Source organism: Gambusia affinis, linkage group LG09 (assembly GCF_019740435.1).
Source record: "Gambusia affinis linkage group LG09, SWU_Gaff_1.0, whole genome shotgun sequence".
NCBI lineage: Eukaryota > Metazoa > Chordata > Actinopteri > Cyprinodontiformes > Poeciliidae > Gambusia > Gambusia affinis.
Window position 1 is genome coordinate 12,694,577 of NC_057876.1, and position 23,725 is coordinate 12,718,301.

At 38.9% G+C, this 23,725-nt stretch overlaps 1 protein-coding gene across 9 annotated transcripts in view; it reads right to left on the reverse strand.

Moving 5' to 3' along the window:
- Window positions 1-23,725, reverse strand: part of LOC122837411 (collagen alpha-1(XXIII) chain-like) — a 146,940-nt gene that overhangs the window by 20,917 nt on the left and 102,298 nt on the right. For 8 of the 9 annotated variants that reach the window (XM_044127757.1, XM_044127758.1, XM_044127762.1 and 5 more), the window contains exons 3-9: window positions 20,612-20,656; window positions 15,749-15,756; window positions 14,582-14,608; window positions 6,520-6,546; window positions 6,397-6,423; window positions 3,302-3,328; window positions 2,520-2,546 (exon numbers count right to left, since the gene is read on the reverse strand). In XM_044127757.1, coding sequence (XP_043983692.1) covers window positions 2,520-2,546; window positions 3,302-3,328; window positions 6,397-6,423; window positions 6,520-6,546; window positions 14,582-14,608; window positions 15,749-15,756; window positions 20,612-20,656 — 188 coding nt within the window. The remainder of the gene's footprint in view (window positions 1-2,519; window positions 2,547-3,301; window positions 3,329-6,396; window positions 6,424-6,519; window positions 6,547-14,581; window positions 14,609-15,748; window positions 15,757-20,611; window positions 20,657-23,725) is intronic. The other variant, XM_044127761.1, reaches the window with a different exon arrangement.

Below are 23,725 nucleotides of genomic sequence, written 5' to 3' on the forward strand. Positions count from 1 at the left end.
GCTCTCTTAAATGTGATTTCCTCTTTTTGATGGTCTGTTACTTTGTCTGGTTTCAGTTTAACTCATTACTCAGACTTTCCCTTTATAAACATTTTCAAGTAGGTGGACAAATTCTGCTATTGCGAAATAACTATTTAACACAGGTATAGGATTGTAAGAAATTTCTAAAATGTTTAGGCCTTAAACCTTCTATGATTCTAGCGAATGCAAATGCTTCTTGAAAAAAAGGAAATGTTTTGAGTAAGTTTTTATTGATTAATTAGTAGACTTTTAATTCTATATAAAAAGTGCCCAAACAAAGAATGTAACCTTCCCAGAGATCTATAAAACAAATCTAAGAACAGTAGATGTAATGCTTTTCTATGGTAGTGATGAACCCACAGGCAATTATCTTTTCTTCTAAATATTTCATATAACCACCAAAGCTGGGCTTTGAATGACTAATGATTATTATTATTTTTTTTTATTTTTCTTGGTTTTGAGGTGGAACTACTATAGTGTTGTGAGTTATTTTAGGTGGAAAGGTTAATCCCCTGTTAGACTTTAGTTTTGGGACAGATTTTCTCATGTTATCTTTATGAAATCGTCTCTAGATGAAAACATAATATAGTTTTCCATCTTGGGTCAATGAAGTTGAATTTCCATGAAAAGAAGAAACATAATAACCACACAAGGTTTAGCTGCTGCTTATTTCTAAGTTAAGCTGAATTGAGCCATCTACTTGATGTCTAAAATCAGAATATCAAAATAAACTCTTAAACCAGATTTAGATTAATTTTACCCTCGATAGCACATTCACCAATAAATGTTTATTTGTAAATTAAGCCGCTTTATACCACCATACTCCCACCACAATGCTTAGGTAGCCATGTCTTTGTTCTCTATTTTTACCACTTAGTTCAACATTTTTCAGTGTAGCATTGATTAAATGCTTCTGTGGTACAAAGACTTTCCCACTGCAAACATTTAACAAAGGTCACCATAAATGATTCACATCTGCCGTGGAGGTTAGGCAGCGCTATTTTGAGGCTTCTTCAGGACTATTTTTAAATTGCTACAAATGAAAAGGGTCTATTTTTCTCTTACTGACCTTCTTTCTTTCTGTCTTGTATTTAAAGATCCCCTTTGCCTATGTAGAATGCCTTTGTCTTATGTCTATATTTATATCGTATCTATGTGAATGTCAAGCATTCCCTTTCATCCTGGTTCAGAGCTCAAAACAATGAGGTTATCCCAAATGTTTTTCTATTCACATGTTTGATTGCAGGAAATAACCCATAGAAGTTATTTGTAGACAGTGTGTAGTCTAGGTTTCATGTTTGTATTTGCTGATTAATGGACAGGGACGAACTTCCAAGCTGTTTGCAAAGGTAAATCATCCTCTCCACCCCATGTTGCCTTCTCTTCGATTTCCATGTCTTGGAAACATAGGAATGCACACCAACATACATCCTGTCCCACCCTGCAAAATTAGATTTCCCTTGATGACAAGATGAAAACTTTTTAGTTTATTTTAAAACAGCTGTATAGTATAAAACTCTGTATTGAACTTAATATGACAAGGGCTTTAAGTTTATATTATATATAGAGAGCAAAACACACACAGTCCCTTGCGCAAGTATAAAACCCCATTGAACCTTTACATATTTTGTCAAATCATAGCTACAAGCTTTGCTTTGGTGTACTTTATTTGGGTGTCATGTGACAGAACAAAATAAAGTAGAGCGTAACAAAAATCTGAAGTGTTCTGTGTGTATTTAAATTGTCTTTACTCTGATACACCTGAACAAAAAATTCTGTAACCAGTTGCTTTCATAAGTCACTATTTACATGAATTAATTTCTCTTCTGCACGATTGAACTTCAGTTTGCATATAGCTGCGCTATAAAGTCTTCAAAAGTTCACATTAGTGGACAATGAAGACCAAGGAACACAGTTCAGCACAGGGACAACATTTTGCATAAGTTTAGAGCAAGTAAGGTTATAAAATTATCTTCTGAACATCTCACTGAGCTCTATTTAATCCAGAATATGTCACAGATGAAAATAAACCAAGGCATGACTATTCTACCTTACAGGCCAGGCAAGTACAGTGTTATTTCCAAGAACCAGCCAAGAATTTGATGCTAACTCTGGAGGAGCTGCAGAGATGTACTAGTGACTAAGAGTTGATGGAAAAACAGGCAGAGTTTAATACAGGGACATTTTGGAAGAAAAGCTCTAAAGAGGATACAAAAGCCTTGAGACCAGGTCAGAGCTTAGTCTTCTAGTAGGATAGTGACCCTAAACATACAGCCTGAGCTACAACATAGTGGCTTAAATCAAAGAATATTCATGCGTTAACAATGTCCCAGTCAAAGTACAGATCTAAATGCAACTGATAGTCTGTGGTAAGAATTGAAGAACTATTTCACAAAAAAAAACGAACTGTGCAGTGAAGAAACACCATCTAAACTGTGCAGACGTTTTCCCAAAAATGTTATTTAATCTCTCAAAGATGATAAGAAAACGTGACTTACCCTTGGCCCAATGTCTCCTTGGTCGCCCTGATAGGAAAAACAGGAAAATAACAATTGTCAGTAGTTCACAGAATTGTAAATGCACAAATGGCTAATAATTCAAGAGCTACTGTGGTGCCGCAATGACAGACAAGCTTACTAAAATAGTGTTTATAGGAAGGAAGCAACTCAAGGGTCATCTGTCCAAACCACAATGGGATGTAAACATTTACTGGATAAGTCACTTGATAAGCCGCAGATACACTCATTGGACAGGATGAGATCGGGGTAGTAACAGTGGGTGTGCGCAGGGTGAGGATTGTTTTTTGATGAGGGCCGAAAGGTCACGCTCTCATTACTGAGCTACTATTATGACAACACAAAGGAAAGCGGTTTTCTTTTTTTAAACATTCACATCATCTATCTGTTGGAGAGAACGCACGTGGAGGAGTCGGGCCTTGATGAATCCTGTTCTGAGCTGCGGTGCGTTTCTGCTTATCTGCAGCTCTGCCACTTGAGGGCAAAAGAAAACACTTCATCGATAAGCACATGCCAACCTCAAACTGCTAGAAACTTCCAACATCTTTAGCTGAAAGGAGGCTCACTGAGCGGGAAAACATCTGGCTGTCACCGAGCTTCAAGGAACGTCTGTAAACCTTCTCAGAGCAGTACTTGTTATCTTTTCCCTCATTTAGTTAGTGAATGGCAAAATCTTGAAAGAGGCTACATGCATCTCTGTGGCTTTACAAACAAAATAATGTTAGTGCCAGCTAAGCACAGCTGGAACTCAAGTTGAAGCATACCTTCTCTCCCTTGGGTCCGGGCAGGCCCTGCAGGAGAGATAAGAAAGATAATCAGAGACAGTTGGTGAAAATAAATCAGTGACACACCGTAGCACATTGCATCTTCTGCGTGGCCTAGGCAGAGAGTATTAAATCAAGCAATAAGGCAACACCACTTAATTATGTGTGTCACGGAGATTGCTTAATCCCGACCTGCTTTCTGCTGAATGTAATTCCTTGTTTGAAGTAAAAAAACATGTTTCAAGTATTTACGTAGGAGTTAAAAATGTGGTGAGAGATGAAGCTGAAAAGCAAAGATGTTCCTTTTGTTCCTACATCAGTCTTTTTGACAGATGGGAACTTTGAAGATGTTGTAGCGCAAGGAGTCCATGGATTTTTGTGTTCGGTTCTGTGGGTTTTGTTGTGTCTTTGGGGCTGAATGTCCCAAACACTAACAGAAAACTTGAAGCTTTAGTGTTCCTATGCTGTGTATCAGATAAAGATACACAGTCCTGCTTTGTGTTGGACATTTTGACATAACATTTATAAACGGTGGGCAGACAGATGAGATTAGTTTGCTGGCCGCCTTTCTGTCCCTGCCTGTCCACTGTGCACAAGTGGCACAAGGACGCCACATGTAGTGGCACCACAAACGGAAAACCTCCACTATGACAGAAGAACAAGAAGATGGAAATCAGCCAACATCTACAGGCCCTCCAAACGTAGTCATAGTCCTTGAACTTTTTCATATTTTGTCATGTTACAACCCCAAACTTCAGTGTATTTTATTGGGATTTTAAGTGATAGGCCAAGACAAAGTGGAGCATAAGCATCTAGTGGAACCAATTGTCTACAGAAGACACTGCATTGCAAAATAGAAGTAAGAGTAATAGAGTCCAGCTGTGGGTCCCCATAAATCTAGCTGTTTTGTGACGGACTTGGATGGTAAATGGGTCACATTTCTATAGTGCTTTACTAAGCACTATAGTTTAGGACTCCGAAACTCTACACTACAATCAGTCATTCATCCATTCAATGACATGCTGATTGTAGCCACAGGTCAGCTGCCCTTGGGCAAACTAACAGAAGTGTGGCGGCCATTCAATCAGTGCCATCGGGCATGCTGACCACCAGCAGCACGCAACGCAGGTGAAGTCTCTTGTCCAAGGACACGACCACTGAAACAGATGTAGCAGGGGATTGAACTGGCTACCAACCTGTTACAGGACAAACCTTGAGCCACCATTTCTCCACAAGATCAGAGGTTTATAGAGTAGATTACTAAACCAAATGCAACAAAAAGACCCAGGAACACAGCGGACAGATCAGGAATGGAGGGATAGCTCTGTGGCGAGACCTGAAAACGAATGTCCACAGACACACTGTATCCATTCTGACAGAGCAAGAGCAATTTTTCAGTGAATAATGGGCAGGAGTTTCAGCCTCCAGATGTACAAAGCTGGTAGAAACATGCTACAAAGGAGCAGACGCTATCATCGCAGTAACAGGTAGTTCCACAAAGTATTGATTCAGAAGACCTGAACACAAATGCAAGCCAAATGCCTTTGGCTGAGTTTTACTAGTAAAGACTTCTGAAACCCTTTCTTCATCACAATTATGCATGACTTTTAGTTTATTTCAATAATAGCTGAAAAATATGAGAACAATAGTAAAAATATAATTGATTTCTTATTTAGAGAATAAGAAATCGATGTTATGTCTGAAATGTTGTAGGACATTTTGCTCCATTTTGTTTTGCTTCATTACATAAAATCTCAACATTAACGTGTGTGGGGAAAATATGAAAAGGTACAAAGAACATGAGGATATTAAAGCACTTTGTTTTGACCCCAGTGGACCTAAAAGTGACACCAAAGTTCAGATCATAGTTTTTCTTTCTAATCTTCTTCCATTCATTGTTTGACTAACATTGTGTGGTACTTAACACTATATTCCCTCTGGCTGCTTTGTTGAGTCTTTTGACTGTAATTTATTTTTTTTCCACCTTCAGACGGGGCTTTAAATTTTACCCTTGTCTTCATTTTTCTTTGAGCCAAATATTTTGTTTGGACAGGAGCTCCTATTGTTTTATGGAGCACAACTTTGACAAAGTGGGCAGAGTGGAGAAAGGCAGCTAGCTGCAACAGTGCCTCAGTACTTTAGGTCAGGGTGAAAGCAGAAGGAAAGTTGTGTGATTTTACAAAAATTGACTTGACAGATAATGATCTCCATTTAAGAGTTGTCGTACTGGAACTTTCTGCTAACAAATCAATCATATTATACTTGAACTTTTTTTCCTGCGTTCTCTTGTTTTAACCTTGTGTTCTGTGAATTCAGAAGCAACCCTGGCCAGGAGATCTACGCCTCTCCTGCTGTGGTTTTACGACAAACCATTGGTGATAGAGGAGAGTCCTATTAAATGACAGACTGAACTTTAAGTCTATTTTAACAGGAAAGAAGAGTTTAATAATGTTTGGAAACTATTTAAAGGTCTCCAATTAGGCTTTCAGATGTCAGGAATGATCTGTTCTAGTTGCATGTAATGAAAGATATTTCCTATGCAAAACAGGTTCTGCAAATAACACTTAAATGTTATTTTAAAAATGTCAATGAATAAATAAATAAGATAAGATAAAAGGACTGGCAAGGCGATCACGGAGGTCAGCCAGACGAAGAGCAGAGGACATCGTAATGATTTTTTAAAGAGCTTGTGCTTGAGGCTGTAAACACCATTCTGGCTCCTTCTTTCCCACCGGTGTGTAACCCATTTGCTATGCTTTGCCCGTTTACACGCCACACCTGGGTGTGCCTCGGAGTGTGCAGCGTTTCATGGAAAGGTTGATGAATGGGAGGGCAGAGGGGATTTCTGAATTAGCTTCACTTGATCCATGACTCCCCCATGACTGCGAGCTCTGGGACGACTTAAGATGTGGAACAGCGATGAAAATAGCTACCATGTTTTCTTTTTTTAATAGAAACAGTAAAAATGACTGATGTGCTACACAAAGCCCACCTGTCTTCCATCTCGTGTCCGTTAACAAAGTCTGTATGTAGGAACGTCCTTATGTTAACTGATGGGTGTAATTAAAGAGCTAAACTGATGTGTAAGGATGTACCTGACTTCCTTTGAGACCCGGTAAACCCTAAAATAATAATAAAAAAACAACAACAACAATTTTAGTATAAAATTGAGTCCTTAAAAAAAGACATTGCAAAAATCTGTTTACCAGAGTACTTACTGGTTTGCCATCCAAGCCAAGAGGCCCCTGTTGGAGGGAATAAAGATATTCGTGAGTAAAAGAAAAATAAATCACTGCATCTAGGAGTGTTGGGATCATCACTGTGATACTTTTGTTTAAAGAACATTCATGTCTAATGAACCTTTTCTGGCCGAGTTACAAAACGGTTTCTTTGGACAAATCTGAGGCTGTTCCTGGTGAATCGTTTTTACACCAGGTTGTTGCTTAAATATGACAGATTAGAAAGGAAGCAACGTTTTGGATTTTGTGAGAGCAATAAAGCGATACAATTCTAATCATTTCCAAAAATCCAGCTTTCCTAACAACATCCTTGAATCTCTGTTTTGTTTTTCATTTTGAATATAACTTTACATGAAAAGCATGCCAATGTAAACTTTTCAACCACATTTATACTCTGTTTAATCTGAAGGCCAAGTTATCTCCGCATTTTATCTAAAGGCATAGGAGAATTTATGTCATACTGGTCCCAACAACAGATATAGACAGAGCAGATATTTCCATGTTTGCCATATTGGAAATGAACCTTCGAGGACCATACAAGTGGAAAATGTGTTTCCAAAACAAAAGAAGGCAAAAAGAATGCATGTTAAACAACTGTAACATACATTAACATGTTCATTTCAGTCAGAATGATGATCATTTAACAAAAGAATCTGCAAATCAGATTCAATATAAAAATATATAAATGAAGTAGAATAAATAAATATGGAATAAATTCCAAAATTAGCAAGGAGTTAGAAAAAGATACTTTTAGCCTTTAGTTACCTTAATATTTTGTTATTTGTAGATCGCACTGCTGGCAGTAGTCTGCTAAGCCAAGATTTTCATGCCTTTATCATTAATAGGCAGACATGAGATTGAAATCTTTTCATCCAACTCTCAGCAAGAGAGTAAGGGATAAATGTTTTCTTCTAATGACCAGCTTCAAAGACATCAAATGAGTCCTCCGTGGATAAAGAATGTAATTATTACACTGAAAAGACACTATTTGCTTTAAATCCTCAGACCAGACAGACCATCTTAAAAATACCCTACAGCCAGCTGTTACCGATTAGTTTCTCATAAACGTTTGAGTCTTCTGTTTTTATCTCCCACGAGACAATGTAAATTATTTTTGTCCTCAAAGAAACAATGGACATCATTTTAAAATAAAATAAAGAGAACAGTAAAAAGAAGATTTGTAGGTAGCAGAAAGAGTTTGGAAGAAAGCATTAAGAGAAGACAAAAATGAAACAATATTGATGCATATCCTGCCCCACTTTGTGTGCCTGCACCACTTTTGGAAATTTCAAAATCAAATTTGATAGCTTGTTGGATGTATGCTGTAATCCCCCCATCTGCTATGTGGGTTTGTGGTGATGAGATAACCTAAAAGGCGGTTTAGTGAGACCTGCCTGAAGCTGAAGTGCTGAAGCAGCAGTTGACTCTGTAGACTTTGTTTACATCAATAAAACACAGCCGAGCAGTCGTTGAACCGCCTCCTCAGAACAGCCCTCAGTTCGAATGCGGAGACCTTCAGATCCCAACTTAAACATAGAGGAACACTTGGCTCCGGATAAAACTTTCCAAAAACACTTAAATGTGATGTATGTGGTAAAGGCTAATGTTGACTTCCTCCTTAACGACCGTACTCCATGTTAAGCTAACAGTTTTTACAGGGTCCCCTGAGTAGTGGGTTGGTGGACCCCTTCACAGTCCTGGTGACTTTGCAGACTAAAAGCTGTCATTAACACTCGGCCTGTCTGGCCTTTCGCTGTTTTGCCTCTTATGTGGGCCATCTGGCCTCAGCTCCTGCAGTGGAAAACTCAGCATTGTCATTACTTGATGGATGAGCACTTGATGCAAAAAGATGGAGGCTGGATATGAAGTGTTTACACATAATGTTTGATGTTGTGGCTGCAAAAAATATTACATTTTCAAACATTTGAAAGACATATTAAGAAGATAGTGAAAACCTTTTGAGGCAATAATGTTCCATCGAATGTTATGGCTGAAACCAGCCAAAACAGTAAGGAAGTGATGATTTTTTATTTGTACAACTCCTCACTACTTTCAGCCCACGACAAGTTGTAGTTTTGTCACTCTATTAAAAGCAACATGCTGAGTTTACCATGTCATGAATCTGAAAAATTAGATGACGCTACAGACGTCCCGCTGACTTTTCCCAGCTATCAGGGTCCAGATCTCTGGACGTGTGCCTTGTGGTGCAAATCGGACCGTGCGTTTGTGGCGCTATCCCTGCATCTGGGAGCATTTACTGCGGTGCAGCTCCTTCAGTAATCGTCAGGATGAGTAGATGAGATGATTGCTGTGAGGTCATCTGCTGCTGCAAAATCTGAACCCAGTCAAAAAGAGACTGATTTATGGATGCTTACAAGCGACCATAAATTGCTTGTAAGTCCTGGTAGTCTATTGTATGTCTTTGCTTTTGAAGGTGCGTGTGAAAGTTTTAGTCGCCATTATAAAACCCAATATGAATGACCTCCATAGTAAAGATGGAGACTGAAATGTAGAGTTTCTTCTGTTCTCACAATTTCAGGGGACACTATCTAAACTAACAGTCCAACAGTTGATAAATCTCTTTCATGGAAAAATGGCGATCAATTTGGACAGTTCAAGGCAATTTGGGTGAAGAAAAACAGTATAAAATGCATAACAAATGTATTAATAACCCTGGAACTTTTGCACCATTTACCTTACAATTTACAAAAAACAACTTGAGTCCACTTTAAGGTTATTTTGTGATGGACTAACATAAATTGGTGAATAGCTATAAAGTGGATGACTGATGGTTTTCATTATTGTTACAGATGAAAACCTGAAGAGTGTGCAGTTCCTTTGTCTTTAGCTCACGTGAGACAGCACTTTGTAGAAACACCTCCCATTGACATTACAGCTGCACGTCTCTTGGTAAATGGCTCCACCAGCTTTACAAATCCAAAACCTGAGAATCTTGCTAATTATGTTGAAGACAGATCAATTCCAATTAAACTGGACTGGGAACATCTGCAAGCATCATTTTTCAAATCTCGCCAAATATTCTCATCTTTGACTAGGCCTTAGCTATTCTGAACACAAATTTAGTTTAATCTAAACCACTCTATTGTATATATGGCAGTTTCTATTTTCCTGTCAACTCTGATCATCTTCCCTGTTTTCTTCAAGATCTCTATCTTGAAGAAAAGCACAACATGATGCTGCCAACATCCTGTTTCACAGTGAGGATGATATGTTCAGGGTGTTAGCTTTTTTCACACATAGCACTTTGGGTAAAACCCTTAAAGTTCATTTTTGGTCACTTTTGGTACACCACCTGAATTAATTTATTATTATAAATAATAATAATAATAAAGAAACACACATACATTTATACATTTTCTTTCACTTTCACTTCACGTCCATCTTACACTGTACATTAAATACATCAAAGTCTATTCTATACCATGACAGAATGTGAAAGAAGCGGTATGAAATTCTTTACAAGGCATTGTGAATACCACAGAAGCCAAGAAAAGATTTTCCCTCTGTGATGGAAAAATGATATATTATCTGTGTTAAATGTTTGTGAAGCTGCAACATACCTACAAGGCAGACAAAGGGTCTACGCATAGAAAAGCTGGAATCCAAATAAAATCAGGCTGTACCAACAGGAAAAAAAGCAAACAAAAAAATTTGGGGGGTGCGGTGAGGTTTTTGTGGGTCGGAATTAGGAGCTGTAGTAAAAATCTCTTCATCTCGCACCACAAAAGGATCTGAGAGCCAAATACAGATTGGAGAGGCGCAATAAAAGGAAAAAACTGGGAGAAAAAAAATGTGAGTGAATATCCTTGATAATAACCACTGAAACCCCAACTAGCTGTGAAGAAAAATGAAACAATGATTTCTTTTAGTGCCTCTCCGATTGCATTGTTTGCCGGCATCTTGTCATACAGCAACCCTAGCCAGAATAAAATTGCATATTTACGCAAAAATTCCTGGTACAAGTTGGCCTGCAGGAGCTCACATCTGTGTATTTCTTTCTGTGTGAATGCAAACGTTGATTAATGCAGGTATGTGTGTGATCTGTTAATCACAGAGAATAAGGGCGTGGGGTGTCTCTGCTGGTTTTATTGTGTTCTTTGTGGTGCAGACTGGTGATTATCCAGTGGGGTGTAATTGTTGAGGATGCAGCTCGGAAAGCATGCTGTCTGCACATCAGCGCAGACGTCTCGGCTGGAAACACACATGGTAACATGTTGGGAACATTAGCTGTTAGCTTGATTTCGGTCATAAAAGTGAAGCTGATAAGGCTGATGAGTGGATCCCTCTTTTCCTCCTTTCTCTCTCAAGGTGTTTTTTTCCACTCTTTTTTTCCACCATCCACTGATCGTTTCAATTACCTCTATGCTGCTGCTATGGTGGGAAACACTGCAGTGCTTCTACATTTGTACAATTTGCGAAACATGACTTTAGAAAAAGAACACAGTGGCTGGAGCAGAACCAAAGAGAAGAATAAAGCATACCAGAGAGCTGTGTGTTTGGGACAGAAAATTACTGACATGTTGTTGGGTGACCGTCTGGCTTTAATCTGCGGAACAATGGAGGCCTTAGCCGGTTTCAGCAGAGAAATGTCGGCTGTCTGTCTCAGACTGGCGCGCTCACATAAACACACTTATAGCTGGGTATGCTGATCTCTGTCAATATGAATGAAAGTCAGAAGCTGTGTGGGGGTGTGTGTTTATTGTGCGGGGCTGTGCTGCTGTGGGGTTGTGCTGCTCTGTCAGTGTGCCTTACTTTGATTATTTGACAGCGGGAAGTCTCTTTTCAGAAAGTCTCCTTGGTTGTGATTTATGAGAGGAAGGAGAGACACGGGTTGCATGAGGAGAGAAAACATACCTAAGCACGCACACACACCCCGACACACACGCCCACGCCCACACTTGTTGAGAAGTTATGCTTGAAATACTCACAAACCACACTTCATTAACACTGTTTATCAAATCACTGATGATTCAGCAGACTGCTGCCTGCATGAGGCTGATGTACTCAACGTGTGTTTTTCACCTGAGTGAAGTATTTGATCTCCTATGTGCACGCAAATATGGACACACAACCTTATTGTTAGCTGTGAAGTTACACAACCAGCTTGTGTAAAAACACTTTTTGGACATGAAAACATTACTGCACATCCCTGTTGTAAAGAGGTAGCTGGAGCAGCTTAAAGTTACTGTAAAACCAGAAAAGCCTATGCAGTTGAAACCAGATGTCTTAAATTGGAAAAGTTCAGTCTGATTTGATGTCAGATGGGAAGAAAGTGTGTTGGTTTTTATATTGCTGGCAGAATTGAATTGAATAGAAATAAACCTTTATTGTACCAAAATTCAGGTAAACTTTACAATAGGGCTATAGCCTATGTCTTTTTTTATTATTTTTTATTTAGATGACCAATGTCTCACAGTGAGACATTGGTCATCTTTAAACATGGAGCCAATCATAAATCTAAATTTATTTTGTCAGGTTCAAGCAGTCATTTTCAACATCACTTTAGGGCATTTTTAAAACATGAGCCTGGGAGCTCGATCTCCTGGATTTCCAGAGGCCCCAATTGAAACTATAACTAATGTCTCCATTTCATGACTTATGCAGAGTCACTCCAAACCTCATAGAGTTTTGTAACTTCAACAAACTTAAAGTTAATTTCTTCAACTTCAACGTTGATCAGAGGATGTAGGTTGTTAGTATTGAATCACTGGGTTGTTGTTTGAACCCCCACAACTCAGTCAGCGCTGGTCAGAGGGCCAAGTGGCGCCAATTGTATGGCCGTCTTGCTTACGTCACTCTGTCCCAGATTACAGTAGCCACCATTAGTATATGAATGGGTAAATGACTGATTGATAAAGCACTATAGAAGAACCAGCCATTTACTCAGAGCTGAGCAGATGAGAGGATGATGAAGGAGAGCTGACTCCGGTTGAGAGAAATAACTTGTAATTATTTTACAGTGGTCACATTTGATGCCATTTACTCAAATTTATTCCTATGAATCTTTAATAATTAAAGCCTGCACAACATGTCCAATAGGAGGTCTAACCACACAACCCTGCAGCAGCTGCAGCCACTTCAGTGCGTCGGCTCCTTTCTAACATGAAATTGGTCTATGAGAAACACCCCTGGGGAGTGGTAATTGGCTTAATTTGTATCGTGGAACAAAAATTCTCCAAGATATGGTAACATTAGCAGTTTGTACAGATACCTGTCCAGATTTTTAAATGAAGAGTAGACTGGATGAGGAAATACTGATCTCAATGTTTACAGTTTGACACAAAAGGGATTTCACCATAAACATAACTATTTCCTGATATTAAACTAACAACGTCTTTATGCGTAAGGCATAAAGTTCAAGTTTCTTAAAAAAACATAATTTAGCTGATATGTGATCTTGCATGTTTTTTATTAAGAAAAACATTGTATTTTAACATTTATATTCTACAAAATGCCAGAAAAAGTCTAATTCTGCATTGTATCTAGTAGCATATAATGTATTTACATTTACTCACCCCTGGCTACATGGTAGCAGGTTATATTTACAAATTATTCACATGTGATTTAATTTAATAACTCAGAAACTCACAACATGCATGATGAAAGAATGCAATCTCTCCATCTGATTAAACAATCAAAAAGTGAAAGATTTTACTGGCACAGTAGAGTTTACTGAATCACTCGAGTCGTTTGTAGTGATTTGTGAGCCATGAACATGTGAGCCATGAACATGTGAGCCATGAACATGAGTAAAATGGTCTAATAATGTATAAAACCCCTCTGGCCTGTGATGCACTGTATCTACAGTAACTTTTGGTGGTTGGAGGAAGTTCATCCACATCTGCAGACAAGGATAGATGCACAAACAGCCTCCACAGTAGGGAGAATGGTCACTTTTAAGCTGCATTGACGGAAATTCAAACATCTCTACTACTAAACAAAACAATATTCTGTCTATGGAAACTGTCAGAAAGATTAATCTACTTTAATTTCTCATTCACTCAACAGGAAGATGCCATATAAAGGCATCAAACAAACCTCTTCCAGTTGCAACATGATTTCATCTATCTGCAGATACACCACAAACAGATTGATTGCATTCTGTGTCCTAAATTGGGACAGCTTATCCAGAATAACCACCTTCTAGTACACAATTCCCATCCAAACATCGTTACACAGTAAACATTTCCAAAGAAGACAGTGGCACAGAGGATCAGAGTCACAAAAAAAAGGGAAAACAAATGAGCACACATTTATTTGTACACTCTGTCCACCTGTGTGCAATTAGCAGCGAGCATTTCCCGTCAGCAGAGCTGCGCAGTGCCAGACAGACTGCATGGGAATCTGCCCCCAGGACCAGGCTCCAAAAACTCCCCGTGGGAGACAGACAGAGAGCAGTGCCCCACCAGAACCAACTGGGCCCCGCGGAGCACAGCAACAGGTGACTGCTCACGGTCACCATGACGACCTAAACACTCACAGGAGGCAAGCAGCACACACGGATCTGTACCCCAGGAGGAGGACTAAGATGAGAATTTGATGATGGGGAAACCACAAACCATCAACAGACGATGGATGAGTTGCCACGCTTTATCGGAACTCACCACTAGAGGCCGCTATTTCACTGGATAACAACAGAACTGGATGTATATTTTACAGGGCAGATCAGAAGGGTTACAGCATTTGAGGACCACGCTATCACCTGTTTTGTTTATGTTTATAGATATCTCATTCATATCAAAATCGTATATTCTATAGATATATCATTTTGTCCTAAGATGTCTGAATTTGCCTATGTGTGAATGTAAATGTCTTGATTTCACATACTTCTTAGAAATGGGGCAGGATACACATAATACATGGTTAGCAACGTTTAAAATTTACAAAAAGAAAGAGCAACCAATTTATAGATGCAAAAGCTCAAAAGAAAAAAAAAGGAAAGAAAAGAAAGGATCCCAAGAAATCCGAGCAGAGACTGGACTGAAGAGTGACAGGATGAAAGAAATAAAATCCAAATTACCGGGTATCCATCCCGTCCAACCTTGCCCTGGTGAAGTTAGACATCAAAGCAAGAAGCAGTGAGACAAATTTGAACAAAAATCAGCAGCTGAGCACAACACATTGTATTTACACCACGTCAGCATAGGGAGTTTTTACACTGAATTTTTACTTTTGTGGGGGTCTTCATGACAGAAAAGCACAAAGCAGCACTTAATTGTAAATTTGAAGGAAAAAGTTACAGGATATTCAAACAACAGTTATAATAAAAAAAAAGACGCTTTGCATTTCTAAAGTCAGTTATGTTGCTTATTTGGTCAAAATGGAAAGATTATGGCACATCTGCAAACTCATACTTGTATTTGTAACAAGAAATGACATGCATTTGCTTTCATTTACAAACATGTGAAATACTGTGTTGGTCAATCACATTAATTCCAACAAAATACAGGAAAGTTTATGGCTGCATTGTGATTAAATATGGAAAACTTAAAGAAGTATGAGCATTTTTTTTTCTTATCTCTTTCTTAAACCTTTACATTTAACTGAATGTTTGTGGCTGTTTCATTGAGCCTGCAACAATATATTACTCTGCGCTGACAGGCTATTAATTTTTATACCTTCAGGCAAATTTGTAGAATCAAAACTTTTGTACATGTTCAGTAGAACTCTGCATTATTTCACGGACATTTAGTGCAAAACCAATTGCACAGACAGTTTTCTTCCAGTCAAACTACTCCCAGGATTCGAGTAACTTCTACCAGGCCAGTTTGTTCTGTTTCCATATTCCCAGAAAACGTCATGGTGGTTTTCAAAGCCAATAATCGCTTCTGCACATCTGATCAGTGCCACATGTGAGCATAAAAATAAAGGATAAAACTTTAAAAAATGTTCCTGGTCTGATCACGACATGTCCAGTGCAGAGACGAAGGCTGTGCTGGCAGCAGCTACGATACCTTTGCTGGTTACAACCATCATCAACACACACCACCTGGAGATCTCACACACTTCTGTAGGTGGTCTTTACATTCAAGTTTTATTGCTGTGGGAGAAGAGCTCATATTTGGTTTGACTTGCCGTTTGTCCAGCGGTGCAGCCGGGAATGACACGTGTGATGTGTGTGCATGGCTAAGGTCAAAACCTCTAAAATGAATTCAATACTACCTGGATGAGATGAAAGCATACTTACAGGAGGCCCTGCAACAGAGAAGAGAAATGAGGGAGAGGGATTAGAAAGCCTGCGCGTTACATGTTTTCTGACAGATGAAGCACAGCATGTGTGACTGAGAGCAACCTCCGCTTTGTACACCAATCACTTCCTCCGACGAGTACCCACAACAAAAATCCTGTACATGCCATGTGGTTGGTTAGATAATGACCATAATTAACCCCCTGAACATGGCAGAGAAGAAGCTCATTAGAGCTGCTGCCAGTGCAGTTTGTGGCGAAGCCGTTATGATAAACAGACTTCGATGTGAGCTGTGTTTTAGATTAGGAATATGAAGTCATGTCAAGGTTTTGTTTCTCAGGAAGATGTGGGAGCAAGAGGATGGAGGACAAGCGTTGAGTGAAAAGGTCAGGAAAACCATGCTTCTCTTTTAGCAGAGCAAACTGGATGTCTCTGACATTCCTACAGGGTAGCCTTTCACTTGTGATTGAAACTCTCTGATGTTGAGGATCGGCAGCAAAAAAACCAGACCTTCTGTTTTTCATAGTTTGTTTAACCAAAAGCAACAGTAACGATCAAAGAATTCCACTTTTTTTCTCAGCGATCATAATTAAATCTAAGGAAAGGCAGGGGCTGAGGGCCCTGTTGAACCGCATAAACCTCAACAATGTGAGTGTATTATTATGCCAATTAAGGTATTCTTCTTTTTGAATGTATTTTCTTAGGTATCTGGACTTGACTTTCTACTCACTAGGATGCTGATTAATCTGATTGGTGAAAGTCACAGTGTATGAACCAATTCAGAGCTCGTAAGCATCAGGCCAACAATAAAAATCAACCTAACATTGAGAGCAGGAAGACAGGTGTAATGTCTGAGGCTTATCACTTCAAATTAAAGATACCAGAATTGGTAAATTTTGGGAGATGTGGAAAATTATAGATAAGAAAGGGTAAATAAAGATGTGTTAGAGACAACAGCCATAAAGTCAACAGTGTAATGCAAAAGTTTCAACTTCTTTTAAACTTCTTCAAATTTTGTCATTTTTTTTAATGTACTTTATTTCAATAGTGTTACATAACTTAAAGTTGCACATAACCGAGCTATGAGAAGAAATCTTTAATTACTGAGAACCTGAAAGTTGAGGCACCCTCAGTGCCTCGATCTTTTGGGGTTGGTATTTTTCTGGGGTATATCTTCTGGGGTATGAGGTTTTCCTATAGTACTGCCCTGTAGGAATCTAGATCCACCTTAACATCAACTCTCCCCACTGAAGAAAATCAGCCCCACAGTACGGTGCTGCCACCACATTGTTTCATCATAATGCTTGTGTGTTTGGTGTAAGGATAGTTTTCTTCTACAAACAGCATTACGCAGACAGGAGAAAAAATTCAGTTTTGTTCTCATCTAACCAGAACACCTTAATCTACCTTAATTTCACTTACAACTCTTATGGCAAACTGCAAACCTTTCTTCTTGTTTCTCTGCATAGGAACTAGATGTGAAGTGCACAACAAATAATTGTGCTGTCAGTGTTGCAGCCCCTCCATATTTACCACGGACCTCTTGGATGCCTCTCTTGTTCTCTCACAAGGCTGTTTGATTACTAATGTTCACTAAACTTTGCACCAGAGGTATGAAATTAAAGGGGACTTAAAATAGAGATGAAATTCAGATTTATAAAACAAAACAAACAAAAAAAATATGATTTTTATTCCACTTTATATTTAAGGAAAACCTGCGTTAATCGATTACATAAAGGGCCCATAAGGTAAACTGAAGTTTGGGATTAACAATGTGACAGATTGTTCAAAATTTCAAGAGGTGTAAAGACTTTTGCAAGGCACTGTAGCTGCATCCAGACTTTTAGATAAAGACCTCCTGAGTCAGACAGCAAGGCAAACACACTCTGGTTAAAGAGCCACACAGTTAGAGCAGCTTTGTGCTCTAAACGTGAGGCAGGTGTGTTTGTGTGTGCAGAATAAAGAGAAAGGAAAAGTACAATAGGAAGAGAGGACAGTTTGTAAAACAAGAGTGAAAGGGATCAGGGAGAGCCGGAGCAGGACACCAGATGACGAGCTCAGATTTAAGATGCTTAACGAATCCGTCTAAACTCTTTCCTGATTTTCACGATGGAGTCTTCTCTCTCCTTTCTGCACTCTCATTTATTTTCCTTTTTAGTTTCTGACAGAAAAAACATTCTGGTCTTGTAAAACAGAGGTTTGGCTGTCATTGAGACAGAGCATGATGCAACAATCTCTCCGTAGCAGCAACCCACACTCTTACGCTGCAAACAAAATGCAGCAGAAATACAAAGACAGAACCTAAACAGAACCACACAGAGCTTCTGCAGAAACAGGCTGCTTTTCGACTAAATGTACTAAATCCCCCTGAAAAACACCAAGCAGATGGCAAACATCTGATTTAGTAACAAACTAAGATGATTAAGATATAATCTGAACAATAAACAGTAAATTAAAGTTTTGGAAAGGTCTGATGATGTTCTGCAGTTTTCATGCCAGCAGTTTCAACAAACAGAACGCTGACCCGGATCATTCTCAGAGAAACGTTAATCCTGCTGTAAATGCTCACTGCTACTCCAAAACCTGCAGCTGAAAAAAAAAAAGCCATGACAAATTGCAATCTTGTTCTAGAAGCCATTTCCAAAAATAACCACGTCCAGCTGTTTTGGGAACAATACCAAGGCTTTGTGTGTTTACATTTAAGGAGGGGAAACAAGACGAATGCATTATGTGATTGAAAACAACAACGTGTGCATTTTTTGATGCAGTGCAAAACTTTTGGGTCATCCTTCATTTCTTTTAAATTTCTTGGAATCAGTTAAAGTCCCCCTGGCTTTTGAGGTTTTTTTTTTATTAAAGGCTTTCTTTGGAGCTTGGCTGCTTTTTGTTCATTTTGATTCAATTATGTTTTGTTTGCTGTGCTGTGCAACTTCTAGACTTAAACTATAAGCCAGTATTGCTTTGACAAAGAATTTGATTTGACCCCCACTCCCTCCACAATTGCACCAGTGGAAGCAATTGTTCCTTTCTACTTTAAGTGAATGCAATGAGATTAGATTAAATGTCCTTGCTAAAAAAATGTTGCCATGGTAACATAGCATAGTGACGGTTCTCAGTCACTGTGTTCTTTATTAAGACACTTCACCCACCTTGCTGTGCTGGTTCATGGCTGTGGCTGTGATTCAGTATCTTGCCACCATGTGAATGTGTACATGAATGACTGAATGCTTAGTGAAGCGATTTGGTAGCACTTCGGCCTTGACAAAGTACCATACAAGTACAGGACATCTATCAAAATGCTCTGCTTATTATATCATGAGCATCTCCAGCCTAGATGCATGGACTGAAGTGCTGAAGATTTGGACTTTGGTTATCTACCTAAACTTATCCTCCAGGGCCTGATTGTTTTCGGTTTGCTTGGGTTCTCACATGTTTAATTTAACTTGGAAGATTTGCATTCAACTTGTTTCCTCACACACATTGGGCTGATTTTATATACATCACATTTTTATTACTTAGCTTTGTCATAATTTTCCTTATGGTGGATTTTTTAAAACCATTTTTCAGAACCTAGTGGCCAGGTTGAGGTGTAAAACAAGAAAAATCCAAACAAACAAAATCACAAACGTCCACATAAAGGGAGTGCAAAAGTGAGTAGATAATGGGGAAGTCTTCAGTTTGAACTAGAGCATAAATAGAATCTAAGATAAACCATTTCAATACTTATTATGATATAAAATAATATATTTGCTGTATCTAAAGCTTATAAGAATATCAAAGCAAAAGCAAAAGAGACACAAAAATCAAGTAATGATAAACCATAAGTTGAATGTAAGTGACAAATGTCTTTTAAACATGAAAGGGTGAACACAATTTGAAACATTTATTAGCAGGATAAAACTGAATATGTACATTAGAGCCTCTTTTGCTCCTTTAAATGCACATTGGTCACTCCATCTATGTGAAAGTTTGTGAATAGCTGTTCTGATTTTTTTTCTGTTTTATACTTCTTCTGTTCAAGTGCACAATGAAGTTGTATAATGAACCTAATGTAGGCCACAGTCTGACACTGGCCTTTAAATCAAGTCGTCCCTTTAAAAAGTCTGGAGAACCTGACTTCTCTGAGCGATCACAAGAAAAACTTTCAGCTCCTCTCCCTCTAATTGGAGGAAGAATATGAAGAAATTAGTACCGGTTGAAAACATTTGCACAGTACTGCAGCGTTGCCTCGATGTGTGTTGACAGAGGGATCTGTATTACTTAACCATCGTTTTCACAAGGATAGCTCTCGTCTATTACTAATCCACAACAATGACTCATCGGTCAACTGGAATCCTTCCCACTGACTCCTGCAGTATGGGATACCATGATCTAATTCTGTTTTCGGTGTCACCACTTCCTGAGAAACATCTAAAATCAAGATGAGTCAAACGTGCAGAACATCTGTCACGGTGACCTTTCTTCTGGCAACAGTCACTGTGTTGGTTCCATAATGAGCATTCAGTGGTTTGGACAGAAACGAAATGATAACGTCGAGTAGCGATGCTGGCGATGGAGACTCATTAGGGTCGATCGGCTGCAGCTGCTACCGCTCAGCGACATCGACCAACATCTGGGCAAAGTTACCACAGCCACATGGTGGAAATTAACACGACTCTGGCTCATGATAGGTCGCAACGAGGAGAACAAGCAGCCCACCATCCTGTGACCTGAGTCATGGATCACTGCCTTTACCAGCCCTCAGCTAGAGCCCGTCTGCTCACCCGGAAAAAGGAAAGAAGTTTACTGGGAAAAGAAGAAGTGAGTGATGAAAGAGGAGGAGAGGAAGAGAACGAAATGAAATGGGTGATGGATTTTGCTTACCAGGTTCCCCTCTTCTTCCGATGCGTCCGCGTTTTCCTGGAGGTCCTGCAGAGACACAGAGAGAAACAAGTCTCCTAAATCAGCATGTCAGAGACTAGGAGAAAGAAAATTGAGGATTTTATGACTTTTTATTCCCATAATAATGAAAAGAGGTTTAAAAAATAAAGTGCTGAATTTACAACATACAGTAGGTTTTCTTTCACAAGTTTCACACACTGACTCCGAACCCCCATCGCTCCCGTCTCACACTATCATAGATGCAACTCGAAACTCTGCCTTCCTGGTAAAAGGATTTCTGCAGCTGATAGAGGAACGCAGTGATATATAGCAGGAGTGCTGCTAAGGGACGAGGAAATAAATTATTTGCCCCCGAGCCAACGTCCATCTGCTGCAAGATCCCATGCTGAAGCAGGAACGTGAATCACTGCTGTACAGATGCTGATGTGCATCAATTTATATGCTGTTACTTTACAGAGATGTTTTTTTTTTCACTAAGAGACAGTTTTGTGAGAACTGAGGCCAATTCAAGTGGCCAGTAAGGAGCTGAGCAGCTAAAAACATCCAGAAAACAGAGCAAACAGGTGAGGAATAGACTGAACATTGTGTTTTCTCTAATTAGCAAAGCAAACACGAGGACAACGAGGCACAGCAGTGAAGCTAACAGCATTGCCCTGTCTGGCAGAACGTAATTAGCTGAGCAAATCTGTGTGTCAAGTTACTTTAAGAAATCTGCTTTCAAAGATTAAAACACAGTTGGTTCCTGAAAGCTACAGATAATATTGATGAATTGCTTTAAAAGCATCTTAGTGTATTTTTGTAACAATCGTAAGTTATAGTTGGATTCACAACACTTTACAAATAAATTAAAAGGCCACACTGTCATTTAGGGGAAAAATAAAGAGAATATTCAATTAATTGCTAATATTTGTAAACATTTACTTGACAAATAGCATGTCTAGACAAGCTCACGCACAGATAGCATGTGGCTACATTAACATTAACCCCTGTGCTTACACAGGTGGGTGCAAGAGCTCAGAACATTTCTTAATCTTGATCTGGAATCAACAGCTTCAATCAACATTCGAAGTTCAATTTTTAAATCTGGATTTTTTTTAAATGTAATGTAATACAAGCTGCATGTAGTCACATTTACTTCTGTATAGCACTGGAGTTATTAAGGGTCTTTAATATAAAACACTTATGTCAATGATGAGCCCAAATAGCTGGAGGAATAAATGTTCAGTTTGGTTCTTTATGGACTGAAACGACTCTGAAACACTTAAAAACTTCCATATTCCCCTGCATTCATAATGAAATAGAAACCATGCAGAGTTCCTGACACTAAGTGCTTGTGGCTGCAGACATGTTTTCTCTATTGTCATTATTGGCGTTATTGTACCAGCCTAATCATTTCCTGACTCTGCCAGCTATATCAAAGAGCTCGCTTATTCTCCTCCACGTCTCCCATTTAATCCTTCTTTCCTTCCTTTACGCAACATCAACATCCTATAAATAGTTTTGGAGCCAGAGGATTACGGAAGTGGCAGAGGAACAGCTAAAGTAAACTCAGGATGATGATTGGCTCAGGCTGAATCCATTTCCCAATCCATACTTTCCAAATTAGGGTCTTTGTTAAAATTCTCAAGTATATTTGAATGTTTAAGTTTCAAGAAAACTTTTTTGGTGATTAAAAAAGTGGCAATAAGTGGATAGACGTGTGTAACACGTCATTAACTACCGGTAGTTGGAAACAGATTCAATCCTACGTTAGTAGATTCAATCTTACTAACTCACACAGGTGATGTATATTAATGACTTCCACAATTAATAATTTGATTAACTTCCACAAAAATACATGCAGATTTTTTTGTTGCATAAGACTACAACTACAACCCAGAACTACATATCTGGGTTGTAGTTGGGAGGAGACGTGAAGTACAAAGAAAGAGGAATAAAACACAGTGACTTAAAAACCCATCTCAAAAGCATGAATAGGGAATTATGTCTAAAGATGCAGGATTTTAAATAAGGTGTATACGTGTTTATTATCCTTGCACATGCTTGGCATTTAAAGTGCACAATTACAATATGTGGGTCAGCAGGCACCACCCTCGCTCCACCTTATTTTTTGAGACTTTGACAGCGGCAGTCCGCATGCCAACAAGTTTTTTGGCAACTTCTGAAGGAGCAGGCGTCAGATTGACTGAAATGTGGGAGTGTGATTGGTCCTGAGTGGCAGATTTGAGGCCGAACGAAGGTGGGTGTTGACAAACTGATGGAGAACTGGATCAGTTCGAGGGATTAATGGGAAAAACAGTCTAGCTGGAATACAGTAATTGCAGACATAGTTCAGATTCCTGTTCCAGAGCAGAACGTTAAATGCTGAAGTACAGACTTATCGACCTTGCTGTTAGGTTTGCTGTTCATTTGTCTTTAATTGGGCAATGCATGAGCCAGAGATGGATTTATAACTATAAGAAGCTAGGGAAAGACCTTATTTCTGCTTTCTCTCTCTTCCTAGCTGCTGATTATTTTAAGTATGTATAGAGTTTACAACTCAATAGTAAAACTTTGATTTTAAGCAGATGTGAGGATGTAATAGAAAGAGACATTAGGAAGACATTTTTCAGAATCACTGCTTTTTGCTTTGACAAGCAAAAGTTGAACATATAACAAACTACGTTTTAATCAGCATAATCATTCATTCAAGACTTCACTACTCTACGTACTGCAGTTTTCAAGCAGGACCCCGTCTAAGGTGGTCCTAATGCCAGAAACAGCAGGGTAATGATCCTTTTATGTGCTCAAACTGAATAAATGTTTAAGTTTTGGGTTTTAATAAATCTCTTCCCAGCATGAAATAGTCCCAGTTCAAATTTAAGTATTTTACAGTTTGCACTAGAGGTGATCAGATGGGGTCCAAATTAAAGAAGGAACTTTAAAACAGCCCTGTAGTTTCAGAGCAGGATACGGTTTTATGTTTTAACAAGTAGAACTGCAGCTGAACAACGTCAAGACGATATGCACAGTAACTGATGACATTGCTCAAAAGTGCATTCAAAATTCTAAGATTAACAAACTTTCCTATGACTCTACACAATGTGTTCACTACTG